Source organism: Carassius auratus, chromosome 7, assembly GCF_003368295.1.
Source record: "Carassius auratus strain Wakin chromosome 7, ASM336829v1, whole genome shotgun sequence".
NCBI classification, from domain to species: Eukaryota; Metazoa; Chordata; class Actinopteri; order Cypriniformes; family Cyprinidae; genus Carassius; species Carassius auratus.
Genome location: NC_039249.1, coordinates 6654766 through 6673233, shown reverse-complemented (window position 1 = coordinate 6673233; position 18468 = coordinate 6654766). Strand labels below are relative to the sequence as shown.

Genomic DNA, 18468 nt, shown 5'->3' with positions numbered 1-18468 from the left:
GAGACAAAAAAAGCAGTAGTTTAAACATGTATATAATTAATTTATTGTGCATAACCTCACTGACATGATATGTATAGCTTTGCAAACCTACACAAGGAAAATAAAACAAAGAAAAAATCATTTTATTTGAGTCAAAACAACCTCTTAATATTCTTTCTTTAATAAAAATAGTGCATTTCACAAATGTGACTAGCCCTACCTGGCAGTTGCTTTGAGAAGGCAGCAGATCTTCGTCTTTCACTGGTGAACCTCGACTAGAGTCGCTTGAATCAGTCAGCGCTTCCTGACTGCTGACTTCCTGTCGCCTGCAGTACCTCCGTGCCTGGTTTGTTGCTCCTTGCATTGAGCTCCTCACCACACATGCACGCACATCTAATGTTTGTTGTCCAGTGAAATTCACTGGACTTTTATAGGGAATGTTATAGTCGTCGTCTGCGAACGAGGCTGGAGACAGTGTGTTATTAAGTGAAGTTTCACTGTTGCTTGTTAAAGAGACGTCCATGCTCTGGACTCTGGTGACATGCTGGGGTTCGAGGAAGGATTGAGTGGTGGTGCTGGCCGGTATACAGCGCTGGCTGTAGGCTCCCTCACTACACGATCGCATCATGGGTTTCTGTGCTCGTCTACAGGTCAGACAGCGGGTACACTTCTGTCTGCTGTGAGTACAGGCGTCAGATCTCCTCAGACCTGAGATCAGATACAGAGACATGTCTACATCACCTACTGGTCTTCTACACAGGAGAAATAATCATGGACAAGTTATTTTGTACAAATAGGAAACAAGAGACTGAGCAGACATGCCTCATCTGAGCCTTTGATGCAAGTCCAGGGTTTCAGCCTATGAATTTCCATGACATCTACATGAGTTCATGATTAATAAATGAATTGAAATAAAAATCATTATAACTTATTCAGGTTTCCATGTGATACCAATCTTTTTAAACAATGGATTTAAATTATTATTATTATGACACAAACAAATTTATGTTTTTCTCTGGTTTGCACAATTGTTTGTATTCTTTACACCACAAAATACATTATTAAGGGAGTAGAATAATATTTTATATATATTAAATTATAGTAAATTATAAATATTATTATTAATCATTAATAGCATATTTCAAAATCATTTTATTTATAACATTTATATAGTTGTTGCTGTAATCTCTGAATCATATTAAGTGATTATTTTTATTATATATATATATATATATATATATATATATATATATATATATATATATATATATATATATATATATATATATATATATATATATATAATTCATAATAATAATAATTATTATTATTTTTTGTTTTAGGTTTTTGAAATCTAAAAAAAAAAAAAAAACATCCCTTTCCAAGTTGATGCCTGTAGGGAGGCTATAAATCATAATATTTTTGCCTTTTTAAGGTCTTTGCACACTGAGTCTAAAAAAATTGTATGCATTTCTCGTATTCGTCATCCTCTCCTATCAAAATGTTCGTTGCGGATGCAAAAATGCAGAAAATTGCACCTGATCCGATACTTTTTTTTTTTTTTTTTTTTTACAATGGACAAAAGTTTCAGAGGCAGTGTGTAAACGTTATTGATGCAATCTGAGGTGGTATTTATTTTATAACGTGAAAATTTTGGATTCATGGGCCTCGGTTACTGCTTGCAAGTAAAGCACAACATTGCAACTAAAACAGTGTTCAGCCTGTTTCACAAATGTACATAAGAAGCACACAAACAGCGTTTTTTCCCCAGTAAATCTGATTGAATCCAAACACAACCACCTCTACGATGCATTATCATTTGGATGCAAGTGTGGTCCTCATTATATTAAATAGATGTTTGTCATAATGTTGAATCACTTTACTTGCTCTATAGAGCTGCAGTTACAGTTGCAATTACGCTGCAACATTACTTAAAAACTGCAGATGCAGGATATGTGAAACAGGCCTAGGAAATGACTGTCACAAGTTGATTTCAGAGCAAACAATACTGTAGATCAATAACTCACTGCTGTTACATCCATCCATACTCCACTGACTCCTGTCTCTCCTCAGTCTGCTGTGCTCCACCGCCTGAGTGATGGCCTCGTTCAGCTGCTGCTCAGAAACCTTCAAACACATGCACGTTTATATTTTAGCACTCTCTGACAACTTAGATCTAGCTATGAAGACAAAAGTGTAGGTTTGACTGATCACAGCCATAATGAAGTGTGAATTGTTTTAGCATAGTTTAGTCTCTTGTACGTCTGAAAGGAAAGCAGACCTACTTTTGGGTCGGGGTGTCGACTGATGATGATCTGAACCGGGCCCGGGGTGCACTGACTCAGAACCGTGTACACATCGTTCAGTGTCATGTTGCAAACCACCGTGTCATTGATCTCCATGATCTCATCGCCACATCTGACAAACATTCACATAAAGCTTACAAACATCCCAGAAACCGCACACATTATTACAACAATTCACAGCCCTGCAGTTTGGTTAGTTGTAAAAACCTTCTAGAAACCACGCTTCGGAACACAAAATAATGTTGCCGTTTAAAAACATAAAGTGCAGTTTATATATTATGGTTACCAAAAATGAACAGCATCCAACTTTAGCTTTGGGAAAAGCTACATTTTCAGCTTAATACGTCTACCTTGAAGTAGCATCAAAACATGAATTTAAATTGCTTTTGTTTTAATAAAACCAGGCCACATTACTTTGTAAAAATTAGCTAGTAAACATATTTCTTAAACAATTTGCCACAACTCAATGTCCAATTGATTTATACTGTAACATTTGTAACAAGTGTGGGCAGTGGATCTGTAGTTCCCAGCAAGGTTTAGATTGACATAATCATTGTAAGGATGCTTACATTAAAAAAAAAAAAAAAAAAAAATGCATGGATTTTTCTTAATTTAGCAGTATACTGGGATAAAAAAAATAATAGTGCAGAAACAGCAGAATTTTTATACATATATATATATATATATATATATATATATATATATATATATATATATATATATATATATATATATATATATATATATATATATATATATATATATATATATATATATATGATTAAACATGATATTTTTTAATTAAATAGTATTTTCTTGTAAAACATACTTCAATAATCTTTGTTTTATTTATAAATTTGCTTTATTTTATTTTATTTCTAAAGTAAATTAAGATTACTCATACTTAGAAGTTTCTTTTAAAGGCTGCTTATGTAAATTACATATGTGACCCTTTATAATATTTAAATATAGGCCTGATATTTGTGTTAACTACAGGTAAGTGGATTATTATTATTATTATTATTATTATTATTATTATTATTATTATTATTTTATTATTATTTCCACAAATCATATACTGACTATGGCCATTTAAATTTAGACTGGCTAACTAATTGTGTAAATTACATTAGTGTCTCATATCTATGTCTCTTATTGGCAACACTTGTAAAGATGTTGTCAGACCTTAATCGTCCATCCATGTGGGCCACTGATCCTGGTGACAGCGTGTGAATGTAGATTCCTGGACAGCCGCCAGCAGAAGGCACACAGCACAGGCCAATACCTAAACCTACACCAAACTCTGAGCCAATGCAGAAAGCACAGTAATACTTATTACTTATTACAGTATTACCGATACTGTCAGGTAAGCATTTTTAGTAACTCAAGGATTTGTTTGAATTCATGTTGTTGTACAGCTACACAAATAAGACACAGTTTGGCTCTGAAGATGTTTATGTGCAAGGCTCTGAATGAACATGTTTGAGTGAAACTTCAGCAACAGCTGGCTGGAGCTCATCACAGTGTTAATCACACCCAAGACAGGGTGTGTTGTGTGTATGTTTCTGAGCCTTCTGCATTAACACAGTTAGACCAGTTAGAAATGTGTATTTAGAAATGCAGGGATAGTCCATTCACAAACAAAATGTCTGTTATTTACTCTCCCTCATGTCATTCAAAGACGTATGATTGTATCAATATCTTTATATTAGTTCATATATTTTGCATGATATATATTTAGCTTTGCATGAGATAATTTTTTTTTTTTTTTTTTAATCTCATTCGATTTAAATCTTAGTAATTGCCTGGAAGACAAATCAAAATCTTGTACTGCCTTTGAAGCCTGGATTTGGACACTCACCCTTCTGCAGCGTGATCTCCATCATGACTCTGTCCTGAGCTTTTGCGGGGTTATTGAGGCAGTTATAATCTCCCAGATCAGCACTGACTCGACTGATCCCGGTGCTGGAGCTCAGAGATCTGGATCGGCATAACTGAGAGACCTGGCCATGGCTGCCTGGCACGGCTCCCATCCGCAGACTGGTCCTCACCACCAGCGTTAACAAACCCTTCTTCACTTGCTTCAGACAGACAATCACAGTTTACAGCTGGTAAAAACTGATAGATTAATGATAGACCAACATATTGTCTACGTGGACTCATCAGCTGATATAGGGTCATTTATTTTACTTATTTTTTTTTTTTTTTTTACTTTGTTCTTCTGTAATTTGCAACATTGAATAAATATTGTATTAAATATTTTTATATAGAGAGAGAGAGATACTGATTAAAATAATGATATGTATTTGTAAAATGAAAAATGTTTTTTTTTTCTTTTTTGATCAGCAGAATATTCTTGAGCTTATTTGTAACATTAACTATATCAGTGATACAATTTACATTTTAATGTTATATTTCAATATTTAATTATATAAAAAATCTATAATTTTCATAATTTTATAATTAAATGTTATTTAAATATTATACATTTACATTTATATTTACAGCTAAAATAAGTATATTGTGTGGTATATATACTACTGTGATTAAAATAAAATGACTTAAGCCACAATATATAATTTTGAACACCTGTGTTGTTATTGAAAAGAAAACAAAATGATTTAAATAAATAAATAAATATATAAATATATATAAATCATTCATTGAGATAATACTGAAATAAAATGTACATATTAGATGGGAAAAATATATACATATTGTATTTAATAAATATATATATAAATATATATAGATAAATATATATAGATATTTTTTTTTTCCACATCCAGTTGCATTTAAATTTAATTACTGTTAACAATGAGCCCTTAAATAACGATTATCAGTCTACCAATATGCATTATGTGTTTCTTCATTACATGTGTCAGTTGATTAATTGCAGGTCTACTGTGAAAAGCAAAGCCATCCAGGTGAGGTTACTCACTTTAAACTTGTGTAAGGCATCTTCATGGCTCAGGCCGTGCAGAGATTCACCATTCAATTCCAGTATCTCATCTCCTGTTAACCAGAAACACTAATACAGTTTTCTGTCCATTTCTGGGTAATGCAGCTGTGGGTGTTGACGGGAAAGCTTTATTTTGAAGTAAGTGTCTGGATAGATCTGGATGCATTACCAATTACAGTGTGATATTTTACTAATGAGCCTACCTTCCTGTAGTCTTCCATCAGCGGCTGCTGCGCCTCCAGGAAAGATGGTCTTCACGTAAATCCCCATTGGGCCGTACATGCTGTCTCTTCCTCCTACTATACTGAATCCCAGGCCCTGGAATACCAGGACAGTGGTTTATATGTTAAGAATTCAGTGCATTGTGTTATTTGTTGCAGATACACATTTGGATACCTTTCCATGGCCCTTCATGAGGACAATGTTGGAGATGATGAAGGCCTGTACGCTACTGCAGGAAGGGACCAAGTGTGCTGAACTTAGAGAGCGGGACGGTCTAACCACAGCCTGCAGAGACCAAAAAGAGCACAAATAATGTGGGAAGCAGGTCTAAGGTCTACGTTCAGGGTAAAAAAGGACGAGATGTTTTTATTTCACAAAATTCTGCTACCCAGAGCAGAAGTGGTCATACTGTATCTGAGTTACTTGTGCCATTCCCATGACATTCATTAAAACCAGCCATTCTGCTGATGTGGAGAGGGAAAGCACTTTGTAGAGAGCACTTCTAGAGAAGGAGAGATGCTTTGAGCACTTACTGCAACAGCCATTTATTTGATTACCAGTATAAGGATGGCCTTATCAAATAAAGTGCAACAGCCAGTCGCTGCCGTTCTCTCATCCAGAACTTTTCAGGTAAAACACGGTCTGAACTTAGAAATAAACAGCTGCACCATTGATTCAATTCTGTGTAAACACCCAGGACTTATTCACTAACCATCCACAAGTATAATCAGGGACTTCGATATAATTAAAATCATTGTAAAGTCAGTTTGCATCCTCCATAACATTACACTTACCAAGATGGGTATATATATATATATATATATATATTATAAACCTAAAATTATTATTTATAAAATTGTTAATTGATATACAGTTGAAATTAAATAAACAAAAACATTATTAAACCTTAAATTCTAAATTAAAATGAAAACTAAAAATATAAAGGTAGGCCTATAAAATATATATAAAATATATCATATATAAAATAAACATATGTTACAGTGATAGACTATGAGATTTAGTATGTTTATTTGTACCAGACTTATATTTTAAAATAACAAGAAAAATCCTAGCTGAGATACAAAACAAAAACAGTCATGACCATATTTAATATTACATTTCTCTTACTTAAATCTTATAAGACTTGAGCTGTTCACGCAGAAGGCATTTTTACATTCCAATGCACTACTTGTGCATTGTTTTCTATGTAAACGCACTAGACGGAATTGTTTTGCTTGCATCTTTAGCAGCATCTTGAGCATGACGTGGCATTGTAAAAATGCAGTGCCCAAATTAGTATAAATTAAATTTTTTAAAAAAGCATTTTGAGAATTTGTATTTTTTCCCTATTCCACTGGCCAACTCAGCACAAAATGCATTTTGAAAAACAGTTAACGGTAGCCATTGACTTCCATAGTATGGAAAAAAAAAATATGGAAGTCAATGGCTATCATCAACTGTTTAGTTATCAACATTCTTCAAAATATCTTGTTTTGTGCTCAAACGAAGAAACTCACACAGGTTTGGAACAACTTGAGGGTGAGGAAACAATGTCCGAAATTTCATTTTTGGGTGAGCTATCCCTTTAATGTGACCAGAATACAGTCCAGATTCAGTTTTTAGCGGCTCTCCCTCCCTCACCTGTGGAATGCTGTGAGGGAATTCCAGCTGCTGAGAGAGAGACTTCCTGTTGCCGTAAAAGCCTGCGGTGGCGTGGGCGGGACACGGGAACAGCTCTGGCGTCTTCATAATGATGGTATCCAAGTCTCCGATCCAGTACGGGTGAACGCCTAAAACCATGTGGACATGTGGAGTTACATAAGATGCGCTCTCAAGGTTGGACGACGCGAACAGCATGTGAGTACAACATCATATGTTTATGTTCAGGAGCACAAAAACGTTCACATCTCCTGTGGGATATTCTCAAGAGTTAGTTTATGAAGTTATGTAATGAAAAAGGCCGCTCTTCTTCAGTGCAGTGTTGCATGTGTGTAGTCAGCGCTTGAACTGGGACTAGCACGGTTGAGTAATACTATAAACAAATACTGAGAGATGGATTGGGAAAGTGCTATGACTCTTGTGTTCATGCAGGTTTGTCTCACTGGTGGAGTTGGAGCGAGATCTCTTGCAGGACGTCTCTTGGCTGCTCTGATCCTCGTTGTTACAGTTCTTGCTGTCATCGTTTGACACCTTAATAATTGGCATCTGCAAACATGCACATGGTATAAGGATGCTAGAGGAAATAGTATTTTAGAAATCATTTAGAAATAGGGCTGGGTGGTATGACAGATGTGACCCTGGACCAACAAACCAGTCATAAGGGTAATTTTTCAGAAATTGAGATTTATACATCATCTGAAAGCTGAATGAATAAGCTTTCATTGATGTATGGTTTGTTAGGACAATATTTGGCTGAGATACAACTATTTGGAAATCTGAAATCTCAAAATATTGAGAAAATCACCTTTAAAGTTGTCTAAATAAAGTTCTTAGCAATGTATATTACTAACAAAAAATACGTTTTAATATATTTACAGTAAGTTATTTACAAAATATCTTCACGGAACATGATCTTTACTTAATATCCTAATGATTTTTGGCATAAAATAAAAACATGTTTGGTACAAATTGCTACAAATATACCCCAGCAACTTAAGGTTTTGTGGTGCAGGGTCACAAGTACGGTAGAAACGGTATGTGTCGACTGAAAGAGATTGTACTGTATTCTTTATTTCAATGTGTATATATCAGTGGACATGACAGCATCATGTTATGGAGCAAAACAGATTTTCTAGAGCAGCAAATCATCATATTAGAATGATTTCTAAGGGACCATGTGACACTGAAAACTGGAGCAATGATCTGAAAGATTTAGCTTTGAAATCACAGGGATAAATAACATTTAAATTGTATCCAAATAGAAATGATTTTTTATTATTATTGTAATAATATTACTTTATATTGCTGTTTTTACTGTACATTTTTTCATAGAATTGCAGCTTTGGTGAGCATAAGAGACTTCAAAACCATGAAAAAATTATATTAATAATAATATTAACATATTTAAAAAAAAAACTTACTGCCCCTAAATGTTCAATCTGTAGATCTTAATATATATATATATATATATATATATATATATATATATATATATATATATATATATATATATATATATATATATATATATATATATATATATCTTTTTAAAGAAAATAATAACAAATAAGATATAAAGAAGGCAGAAACTGGCATCCATAGCATCTCCATTTCACTCATATCCTCTTTCGAAACCCTAATTAAGCTAAAGATCACAAAGATCACTTTGAAACTGCAGGTTTTCCAGCTGAAGGGAAAAACAGGGTATGCTCCTCACCTTCAAGTTATTGTTGTTTCCCATTGCCTCTTTTTCTCCATAAGTGTAGCCAAGCTGGTCTGATTCACTGACATTAGCGAACAGAGCTCTGCTTTCACATGGAGAGAACCCCTGCAGTACAAACAACAGATAAACATGAATGGGCCATACCAAACAAACCATACCATTCTGTGTCTCTTTTCCATCCTGAGTTAGATTAGTTGCTGCTGCATCTGAGATCTGCTCAGTGTCTTGAATGGATTCTGTGTTGGTTAAAGTCTGTTTAATCACATTTGACTTGTGTGCTTCAGATCTGCTTAAAGAGAGGATGAAACATATGCTTAGCTGCTTATGTGCGGTTTGCTAAGGTAAGCGTCATTATTACTAATACTTTACATAGGGTAAACCCCTAAACTTTGCTTGTAACTTGTCTCACGCCATTTATGCAACAGATTATACCTCAAATCATGTTGCTTTTGGCAGTGATTAGACATACAATTTCATTTGATTTTTTTTTTTTTACATTGAAAAAGGATTCAAACCATAACTAGTAAATTAACAGTGGCCTCTTTTGACTTACGCCAGGAAATACTCACATAGTAACAATATATAAAAAAATATATGTTGTAAGCAGTGAAGCTCAATAAAATCTATATTTTTTTAAAAATTCAAACAAATGTATTCTTCTTCTGTATCTACTTAAAAATGTATTTCAAGGGCAAGAAAATAAATCACCAATCTTAGAATTATATATAAGTAATATACTGTATAGAAGGCAAAATCTATCCTTTTGAAAAAACGTAAAACTTTTTTTTATGACCAAAATATGTATTTTTAGAAAATATATTTTTAAATTATTTGAAACATTTTAACAAGTATTGTTTGGCTATTTTACGTATATTTTAAATATATTTGAAAATTTATTTTTTAATGCTAGCATTAAAATTTTCTTCGATGTCGCAGTGGATAGGACACATGCCTTTGGTGTGAGAGACCCGGGTTTGAATCCACTGTGAGACAATGTGTCCCTGAGCAAGACACTTAACCCCTAGTTGCTCCAGTGGCGTGCAACCTCTGACATAATTAGCAATTGTAAGTCGCTTTGGGTAAAAGCGTCAGCTAAATGAATGAATTAATGTACACCTCATGAAAATTGTTGACTTTCTTTTTGTAATGGTTATCTTGTTTGAATAAATATTACTTATATCGCAGAACTATGAAGCAAACTGGTTCATTTGACTGAAAATAATCATGCAATGATTAAAAATGTTTCAGAGTTCCTATATTTTCCCAAAGCAGACAGTTTCCAGAATCCAGATATTTCTGAACTTCACTGATTACTTCTTTGGAAAAAAGTATTTCTGTAATATGGCTGATTGAAGCCATTCTCAACTAAACAGCACGCTCATTTTGTTGGATTTTTCAAATTAAACAAGAACAATAGAAGGTTTGTTTCAGAGAAATGACCTCCTAATGTTTGTATGGTAATGTCTGCCTGCTGTCAGAGGCATAGCTGAGTTTGTGGGAGTGAAGGAGTTTGTTGGGATCTCGGCCGGTCGTCTGACTTTTTCATGATGCTTAGAATAGACCAGACCAAACCCAACCCACAGAACTGACCTCAGATCAGTTTAGAGGAATGTTTAAATGTTTGTAATGGACAAACAGCTGATAAAGTCTTACTTCAGTGCTGGTGGTTCTACACACAGTCTTCAGGACGGGCCTTTTCTTTGGATCAGCCTCCAGTTTGGTTTGATCGTTTAGAATCTGTCCGTTAAATGGGGCAAGCCTGTCTCCAAAGTAGACGTAAGTCTCCCTAGAGACAGAAAACAACCGAATATGTGCATTAAGGCACTTCTGTTTACCCTGTAATATGCAGAGAGTTGTGTGTATGTGCGATGTATGTTTACACACATGCATTTTTCATGGGAACATGTGAAGAGGACTTTTGTTAGATGGTTCAACAGTAAGAATGGACAGATGGACAGTGAGAGCACTTATATAAATGATATAAGTGATAAATATAGTTTTTTAATTATTATTAATATTTTACTACATCTACTACTAATGATATGCATTATTGTAATCATCATCATTATCATTTTTAGTATTATTATAAGAGTTGATTAAAATTTTATTGTTTATTTAAATAAATGTTATTTATATTAGTATTATTATCATTATTTTTATTTAATGTATATAATTTAGTTACAGCATACACCTCATTTATTATTATTATTATTGTTAAGTTAATTAACAATATAATTACTTTAATTACAATGCATTATCATTTTTATTATTATTGTTATTATTTAACGTACATAATTTTATTTAGTTACACCACAGTTAATTTATTATTATTATTATTATTATTATTATTAAATTACATTTTTTAATTTGTTTTAATTAATTAAAGTTTATAAAAAATACTGTTTAATTTTCTTTCATTTAATTTAAATAATTTGATTGTTAATTTTATTTTAGTTCCACAATATGCTTCATTTATTATTCTAATATTTTTATTATTGATTTAATAGCTTAAAAATCACATTTAAATTTAGAATTGTATTAATAAATATGATTGTTATGTTTATCTCATTTTAATATTTTGATTTAGCGTCCTCTATATACTGAGGAGATTATGGTATGAACCACTATTAATAAATGTTATCGTTAATTTTTCTTGTGAGAAAATACTTGTAGGATTTACTTTGAAACTATTTTCACTCATAAATAATTGCACATAAACTGTAAGTCACACGTTGAATTAAAGATGGGATCACTGAAATATTAATTCTATATGTAAAGATAGAATTAAGTTATACATAAAGACTATAAAGATTGCTTCAGTTAAATTACCTGCTCATTTGACCCAGCAGAAAGATCCTTATTGTTGAACAACATATAGAGCAGTAGTCAGAATGAGCTGATTATTACCTGTGTAAATCTTGTCCGACAGACGCACCATTGTTGCTGGACTGAAGTTTGTTATCATCGGCTTGCAGACCCTCTTCCCGCGTAGCGACACACATTCTCCAGAAACTGCTTTCCTGTTCCAGAGGAGCCATCACATCAGTCAGACAAGGCACTACTATTCCTCTGTATAAAGAGCAGTTAACAACCAAAAAAAAAAAGAAAAAAAGTCTACACTCTGACAGCTGAGGTAAATGTGACCATAATAGCTGTGCTTTATTAGACCATGAACCACATCGGTGACCTTTACAGGCCCTGCTATAAAGAGCTGCAATGTTTCACAGAATGTACTAGATGAGAGTTAAAGAGAGCAGGAGAGAGCAGCTCATTTTAGCAGGGTAAATTCATATGTGAAGGGCTAAGGAAACAAAAATCTTCATGATCGAAGCTGTCAAGTGCTGGTAAAATATTCAGTCTCCTTATGCTAACATACTACTCATGCTATTTCTGCAGCATGCAGTATGCTTGCTGTGCACAGTATGCAGATGTTCTGTGTGCATGAAATATTCAGATGATCAATTGTGAAACACTGGATCCCACAATGCAGTATAGTTCACATGACCTTTCATTGTCAGTGTTATAAATAAATCATTTGGCTGTGATTTTTACATCTCTTTCTTGATTTCAACTTAATGGCACCTATATATATATATATATATATATATATATATATATATATTTAAAAATAAATACATTTGTATTTATTTTATTTTATTTATTTATATATAAATATATATAAATTACTAAATGCTTGGATACTAAATGTTTGGATGTTTTCACAATGAGCACTTCCTCTTCTTGGTCTTGAAAAATGTCTGATATTAATTTAGTGACACTCTTATGGAAATAATATAATTTTTTGTATCTTGTCAGTTATTACTCACATTATTACACTTATCTTTTAATCAAATGTTGCCCCAAATATGCAAATTAGATTTATATTATAGATACATTATATATAATGAAAATAAGTGTTTATAGCCATTTTACACACATTTTACATATTTCTTCTAAAAAAAGAGTAAAAGAATATAATAAAAAAATAATAGTTTATAAAGAAAAATGGTATATCAAATGATTCTGTTATAACATAGTTGATAATTATCTTTATACAAAGTTTGGTATAAAAAAAAAAATAAAAAAAATCCTGAAACCTACAAATGTATTGGTGATTTAAACCTATGCATGTTCATTCATGTCTTTTTTATTTGTTAGTTTTTTTAATTGAGTCCCAATGTCCTCTAGGACGTAGCATAACTGATGAATGAAATATATTTTTTTATTTATTTATGTATTGTCTTTTTTATGCTCTAAACCATGTAATGACATGATTTTTTTTCCCCCTAAAAAGTTTTGCCCAGTCTCAAGAGGTTAAAACTAAAGAATTAAATAAAAAGATAATAGAGTGAATATTTATATAATAAATTACATATATATCATTTCTTGATGTGTTATTTGACATTGGTGCAAAGGATAATTTTACAAAAATGTATTTTATTTTATTTTAAATTATTATAATATATAATATTATAATATATATAATATATAATATTATAATATATATAATATATAATATTTTCAAATAATTGTATATTTTATATTATCTGTACCACTCACTTTTAGAAAGTGATATAGCATTTTTTTTTATTTTATTCTGTAGTGTAATTATTGTGGCATTATCTAACTGCAGCTAAAACGAGCAAACAGAACCGTGGTTTGTCCTTTTTATTTATTTATTTTTAAGTTGGTTTGCCTTGACCAGAATAGGTTACGCCGTAAATCAGTCGTCTGACTATATCATTCCTTTCTGAAGTAGCACATCTCTTATTCATAAAGTCCCAGCTGTGCCATTGCAGTAAATGTACAGTAAATCAAGTAAATGTTGTTACAGTGTTGTCCAAAGGTCACAGGGTGTTTTATCAGTATGTTATGATTTAAGACTTTACAGGAAATGTCCTACAGTATGTGAGCTGTATGAGCGCGGCATTCTGTGTCTCTCTGTATCACAACAAGCTCTCTTTGTGCAGGGGTAATGAGTTGGGCAGAACCACAGAATCTCCCATCACACCAGCCATGTGATAATGATTCACTTCAGCAGGAGACATCCCTGTGATCCAGGGAGGCACGCCAGAACTAAGAGTGCATGGAAAACTTTTGAGAAATACTCTGGCATTCTCAGATATCATCATCATCATCAGGATTCATCAAATGTGAAACTAATGCATACAAGCCTCACAGTTCAGTGCCGCTTTACAATGTTTGTATATAATTGTATATCAATTTTAGATCGAACATTTAACTGTATTTTTACATACACACACACGCACACACACACACACACACACACACACACACACACACACACACACACATATATATATATATATATATATATATATATATGTGTGTGTGTGTGTGTATCTACTTAATCATTTTTCTTTCCTTATAAGTTTTAAGCTTGACTTTTTCTTCATTGTGTAAACATTTCTTTAATATTGTGTTTGCAATGTACTATACAATAAATAAACTTGCTTCACTTATTATATGAACACTTCAGTGACTGGTGGACACATATGTTTTGTTATATACAATGCAAAGCAACACATGCACAAAAAAAATATTTTATATTTCATTCATGAATTAAACATGACAGGAAAGCAGTGCATTAACAACTTCTGGAAAGATCTTTCTAAATGATACATTAATAATTGTTAGTCTTAGATAGATAAACACTGTGTTTAATTGCACACCTCAGAACGTTCGTCAGCCAATCAGATTCATTCAATGGACCCGTGGTATAAATGAAGAATATTGTTGGCTCTTTGACCAATTGCACTCGTTTTAAGTCTGCTAAATGCATAATGTAAGTGTTCAGACATTTATAGCTACCCAGAAGTATTTACATTTGGAAAATGAGGGATGCAGGTCTGACAGAAGTTCCCCACTTCTGTGATGTCATCAAATGCAACCAATAGGCAAGCCCAGCTTCTGTGATGTCATCAGTAACTCTTACCTTGATGGAGAAGGACCTCCTCATGGTTCTCTTGGGGGACTCCTGGACCCTCTGAGGCACCTGGATGCTGATGCTCCTCGTCATGTATTTTTCTAAATTTCCCATGGACCCTTCCAGCGGGTCCCTGCGGTGTGTCTCCTCCAGCCCACCTTCCCAGGGCTCACAGTACCTCTCTTCTGGACTGGACGCATCCTCATTGGTGCTGGAGCTGCAGATGATGAGCGACCGTGACAGGATGGCCAGTTTCTTGGAGCGCAGTCCTGCTTTGCCCCTCTCCATCCTCTTGGTTCTCCTCCTGTGATGCAGCTGCTGGTGGTGGGTGTTTCTTAGAGGCAGGATGGCCACAGAGGGAGGTTCTCTCCCAGGATGCATCACTGCTAATGGAGGGGGCCGCTCTGCAGGCGAGAGCAATTAGGAAATTCAGTTAGGAGTCCTTTCTGCCATCCTCCCGTGGCCTAAGTGTTCTCAGAAATCACAGAGAGGCTACAGACGCAGATAAGAGCGCTTTTCTTCTCTGATCCATGACGGAGGAAAAAAGAGAAAGTATTGCCCCATGAATGCGAGAGTTTTATGTGTATGTGTGAGTATGTGTGTGTGTGTGTGTGTATTCAAATGGAGGGAAATATACAAGTTAAATGGACTGCACAGACATGAAACAATTAAATAAAAATAATACATTAAAATAAAATTGAAATAGAAATAATATAGAATAGTATAAAATATAAAATAAAAACAAATCTGTCATTATTTACTCACCCTCAAATTGCTTTAAATCCAAATTGTAAAAAGTTGTATATAAAACAAAAATATTTTCAGTACATTTTACAAGAAAATACACTGTACTTTTTTTTCAAAGTTGTAAATAAAGATCACTGAAGTACTGAAGTTTAAAAGGAAATACTATTTTAGTCTTTCTAAGAATTGCACTTTTTATTCAATGTTGCTTGCAATTTCTTCGTAATTGTACTAATTTCTGAGTGGAAACTGTTTATACACCTTTTTTTTTTCCAGTGTACTTCAAAATGTTGCATTTAATTCAATGTTACTTGCCATTCCTTTGTATTTATTTATGAAATTTACTAGCAATTTCTGAGTGCTAATTGTTTCAAAGTAATGCTGCACCTTTAGTGTTTTCAGTGCATATGCTATTATGTTTTCTTTTAATGAAGCAGAAGCACAGAAGAATGCATCATGAAGTTCTATTTCAGACAAACAATTGTTCAAAGTAACAAAGTCTTCAAAAAGGACAAAAAAGCACCATGAAGTCCCATAAACCTTGAGCTTTTTTAATCCTTTTTTTTTTGGGGGGAGTTTGACAGATAGTCTCTTTGATCTGTTGTGAAAAATAAATAAAGATACTTCAAAATCTTTCCTTTTGAAGGAAAAAATAACATCATACAAGTTTTGACTGACATGGTGGTTAGTAAACAAAGACAGAAATTGTATTTTTAGTTGAACTGCCCCTTTGAGAGATTTTGAAAATTTTGATCTTGGTTCTTCATTTAAATGAAAGACTGTCAAGTTACTTTTTCAAATTAGAAACCCCGGGCTGATGTGAATCTCTCAACAGAAATATATTATCTGTACAATCTTGAGGAGTCTAAACCTAAATGGTTTTGTTGTTTCCTTTCCTTACAGGCATGTCGGGTTCCGTCATGCATTATAAATGACCGGCTGCACATACATTACCAGTTTTGTGAGATGAGCTCATATTCAGCAGACATGTGGGAATATACTGTGACTGCTTGAATCTACATGGTGATGTACTTTGGTGAGAATGATGTCATAGTCACCTGCTGGTGATAGTGAGCATTACTGCACCACAAATTGAAGATCTCAGATAGCCATGCATTATGAAGTCCTTTTTTGGTATTGTCTGCAAGAAGCCTTGGGGTCTGAGATTCAAAAGATTGATTCTGTTGGGACGGTCAGTTAGTAAACTTTCTGCACTTCCAGCAGCTGTTTGATATTATTGCTCCCATTTACTTCTCAGATGCCACTTGAGTTTTGAAATGGGAGGGGCAGTACAGACAGATCATGCAAATCATATTTTTATGTTACATAAATACTATTTATCATGGTATAAAATGATCTAATTTTATACTTCAGGCCTTGCAATGTACCACACTGACTGGCCATTGAGATATATCACAATATCAGAGATACACTATGTTTGCTTAAATATTGCACCATGATCTGTTTTGATACATAAATATGAGCTCTATTGATCTGTAGTTTAAGTTGAGTATTTGCTTATTTCCAAGTCTACATCAAAAATCTCAAACATTTTAAATGTCAATAATTAGGCCAATTGTCAAACATCACAATTAGAAATGTTTATAAAATAAAAACTGCAATATGACATTCAACGTCTGTTTTTGTGCATAAAAAATAATTATAATTTATTATTAACATTTTATACAGTAAGTTGGAAGATTTAATTATTTTATTTTTATTATAATTAATAATTATTATTAGGACTGTATCATTTTTGGTACATATAGTCGAGATTATGATTGTCATGCTAATGTTTTCAATGTTATTGCCAAGAGAAAAGTTCTGTAAAAAGGTATACTCAAATATTTTCATTGATTGATTAATCGATTGAATAAACTTTTTTATCCACCAATGGGGATCTCACATGAGGGTGAGTACATTTTCAGTTTTTGGGTGAACTATCCCTTATTCTGAGAGCTGTCAAACATTTACTCTTTTACATCAATCACTTATATGGAAAGGCATCACCCTCAGTCTTATTCAGTTTGCTCATATAAGAAATATAATATTTCCCCCCTCTGAAGTCTAGAAATATTATGATCTCCACAAATGAAACTTTATGAGAGCAGATGTAGCACTACATTACCCAGCAGCCCCTTTGTTATCTCTGGCAATGATTGCCAAAAAAAAAAAAAAAAAAAATGTCCCAACTTAAAAAACTGACAAATGACCCCAGCGTTCACAGAGTGTTCTAAGGTTCTGGTGCTGGTGAGGTTTGATGGGTTAATTAGTCTACTGAGAGAGCTTTGTCTGGGCTCGTTAGCAGCATGGATCCTGATGCAGTGAACGGTGAGACTCTGTTCCAGCACCTGGTGAGCTGCCTACATGCACAGACGGGGTTTCGAGTCATCATAGACACGTCTATGCTGCTGCTGGTGTAAATGGTGTTCAGGAAGGTACTGTAGGTAGAAACGCGCGTCAAGATACAAAAGGCTTCATTTTATTAACACAATCGTCAATGGTACGTTCAAGTCATGTCGAAAGACCGTATTAACAAATTGAACGCACATCAATTATGCCGCCACAAATATTGTAATTATAAGAGAGAACCTCTGAACTTTCTTTAACCCTTGAGTTTCCGAGTTGGTGCGTGACGCGTGACAGTGAGAAAATATGGCGGACACAATAGATGCAGCGTCTGTGGCCCTGTCCCAAATTGAACGCTTAATGTGCACTTTCGGACATGGAACTCGCAGCATACTTCTACCCGACAGTCAAAGCGGCATTACATCACGAAAGTGCGGACTCAGAGGAAGACCGTGGGGGTTTTGAGTGCCACTTGGGACAGGGCCACTATTGATAAATTTGTTGAAATCAATGAAATTATAATTTTTAATTTGCAATAAAACTGTCTAATTTGCATGTAGAAAAATATGATAGTATT

The 18468-nt window shown here is 33.6% G+C and overlaps 1 protein-coding gene and 1 long non-coding RNA gene across 3 annotated transcripts in view; one reads left to right on the top strand and one right to left on the bottom strand.

Moving 5' to 3' along the window:
* The window catches only part of il16 (interleukin 16), a 31203-nt gene that overhangs the window by 9870 nt on the left and 2865 nt on the right, over positions 1–18468 (bottom strand). For both annotated transcript variants that reach the window (XM_026266915.1, XM_026266917.1), the window contains exons 2-15: positions 14808–15202; positions 11759–11871; positions 10505–10637; positions 8846–8956; positions 7572–7674; positions 7111–7259; positions 5644–5754; positions 5451–5565; positions 5227–5300; positions 4147–4366; positions 3471–3588; positions 2265–2397; positions 2007–2106; positions 200–687 (exon numbers count right to left, since the gene is read on the bottom strand). In XM_026266915.1, coding sequence (XP_026122700.1) covers positions 200–687; positions 2007–2106; positions 2265–2397; positions 3471–3588; positions 4147–4366; positions 5227–5300; positions 5451–5565; positions 5644–5754; positions 7111–7259; positions 7572–7674; positions 8846–8956; positions 10505–10637; positions 11759–11871; positions 14808–15202 — 2363 coding nt within the window. The remainder of the gene's footprint in view (positions 1–199; positions 688–2006; positions 2107–2264; positions 2398–3470; positions 3589–4146; positions 4367–5226; positions 5301–5450; positions 5566–5643; positions 5755–7110; positions 7260–7571; positions 7675–8845; positions 8957–10504; positions 10638–11758; positions 11872–14807; positions 15203–18468) is intronic.
* On the top strand, positions 7179–14106 carry LOC113105683 (uncharacterized). Its single transcript, XR_003292388.1, has 3 exons — positions 7179–7326; positions 11781–11984; positions 13822–14106. It is a non-coding gene; the product is annotated as an uncharacterized LOC113105683 (long non-coding RNA).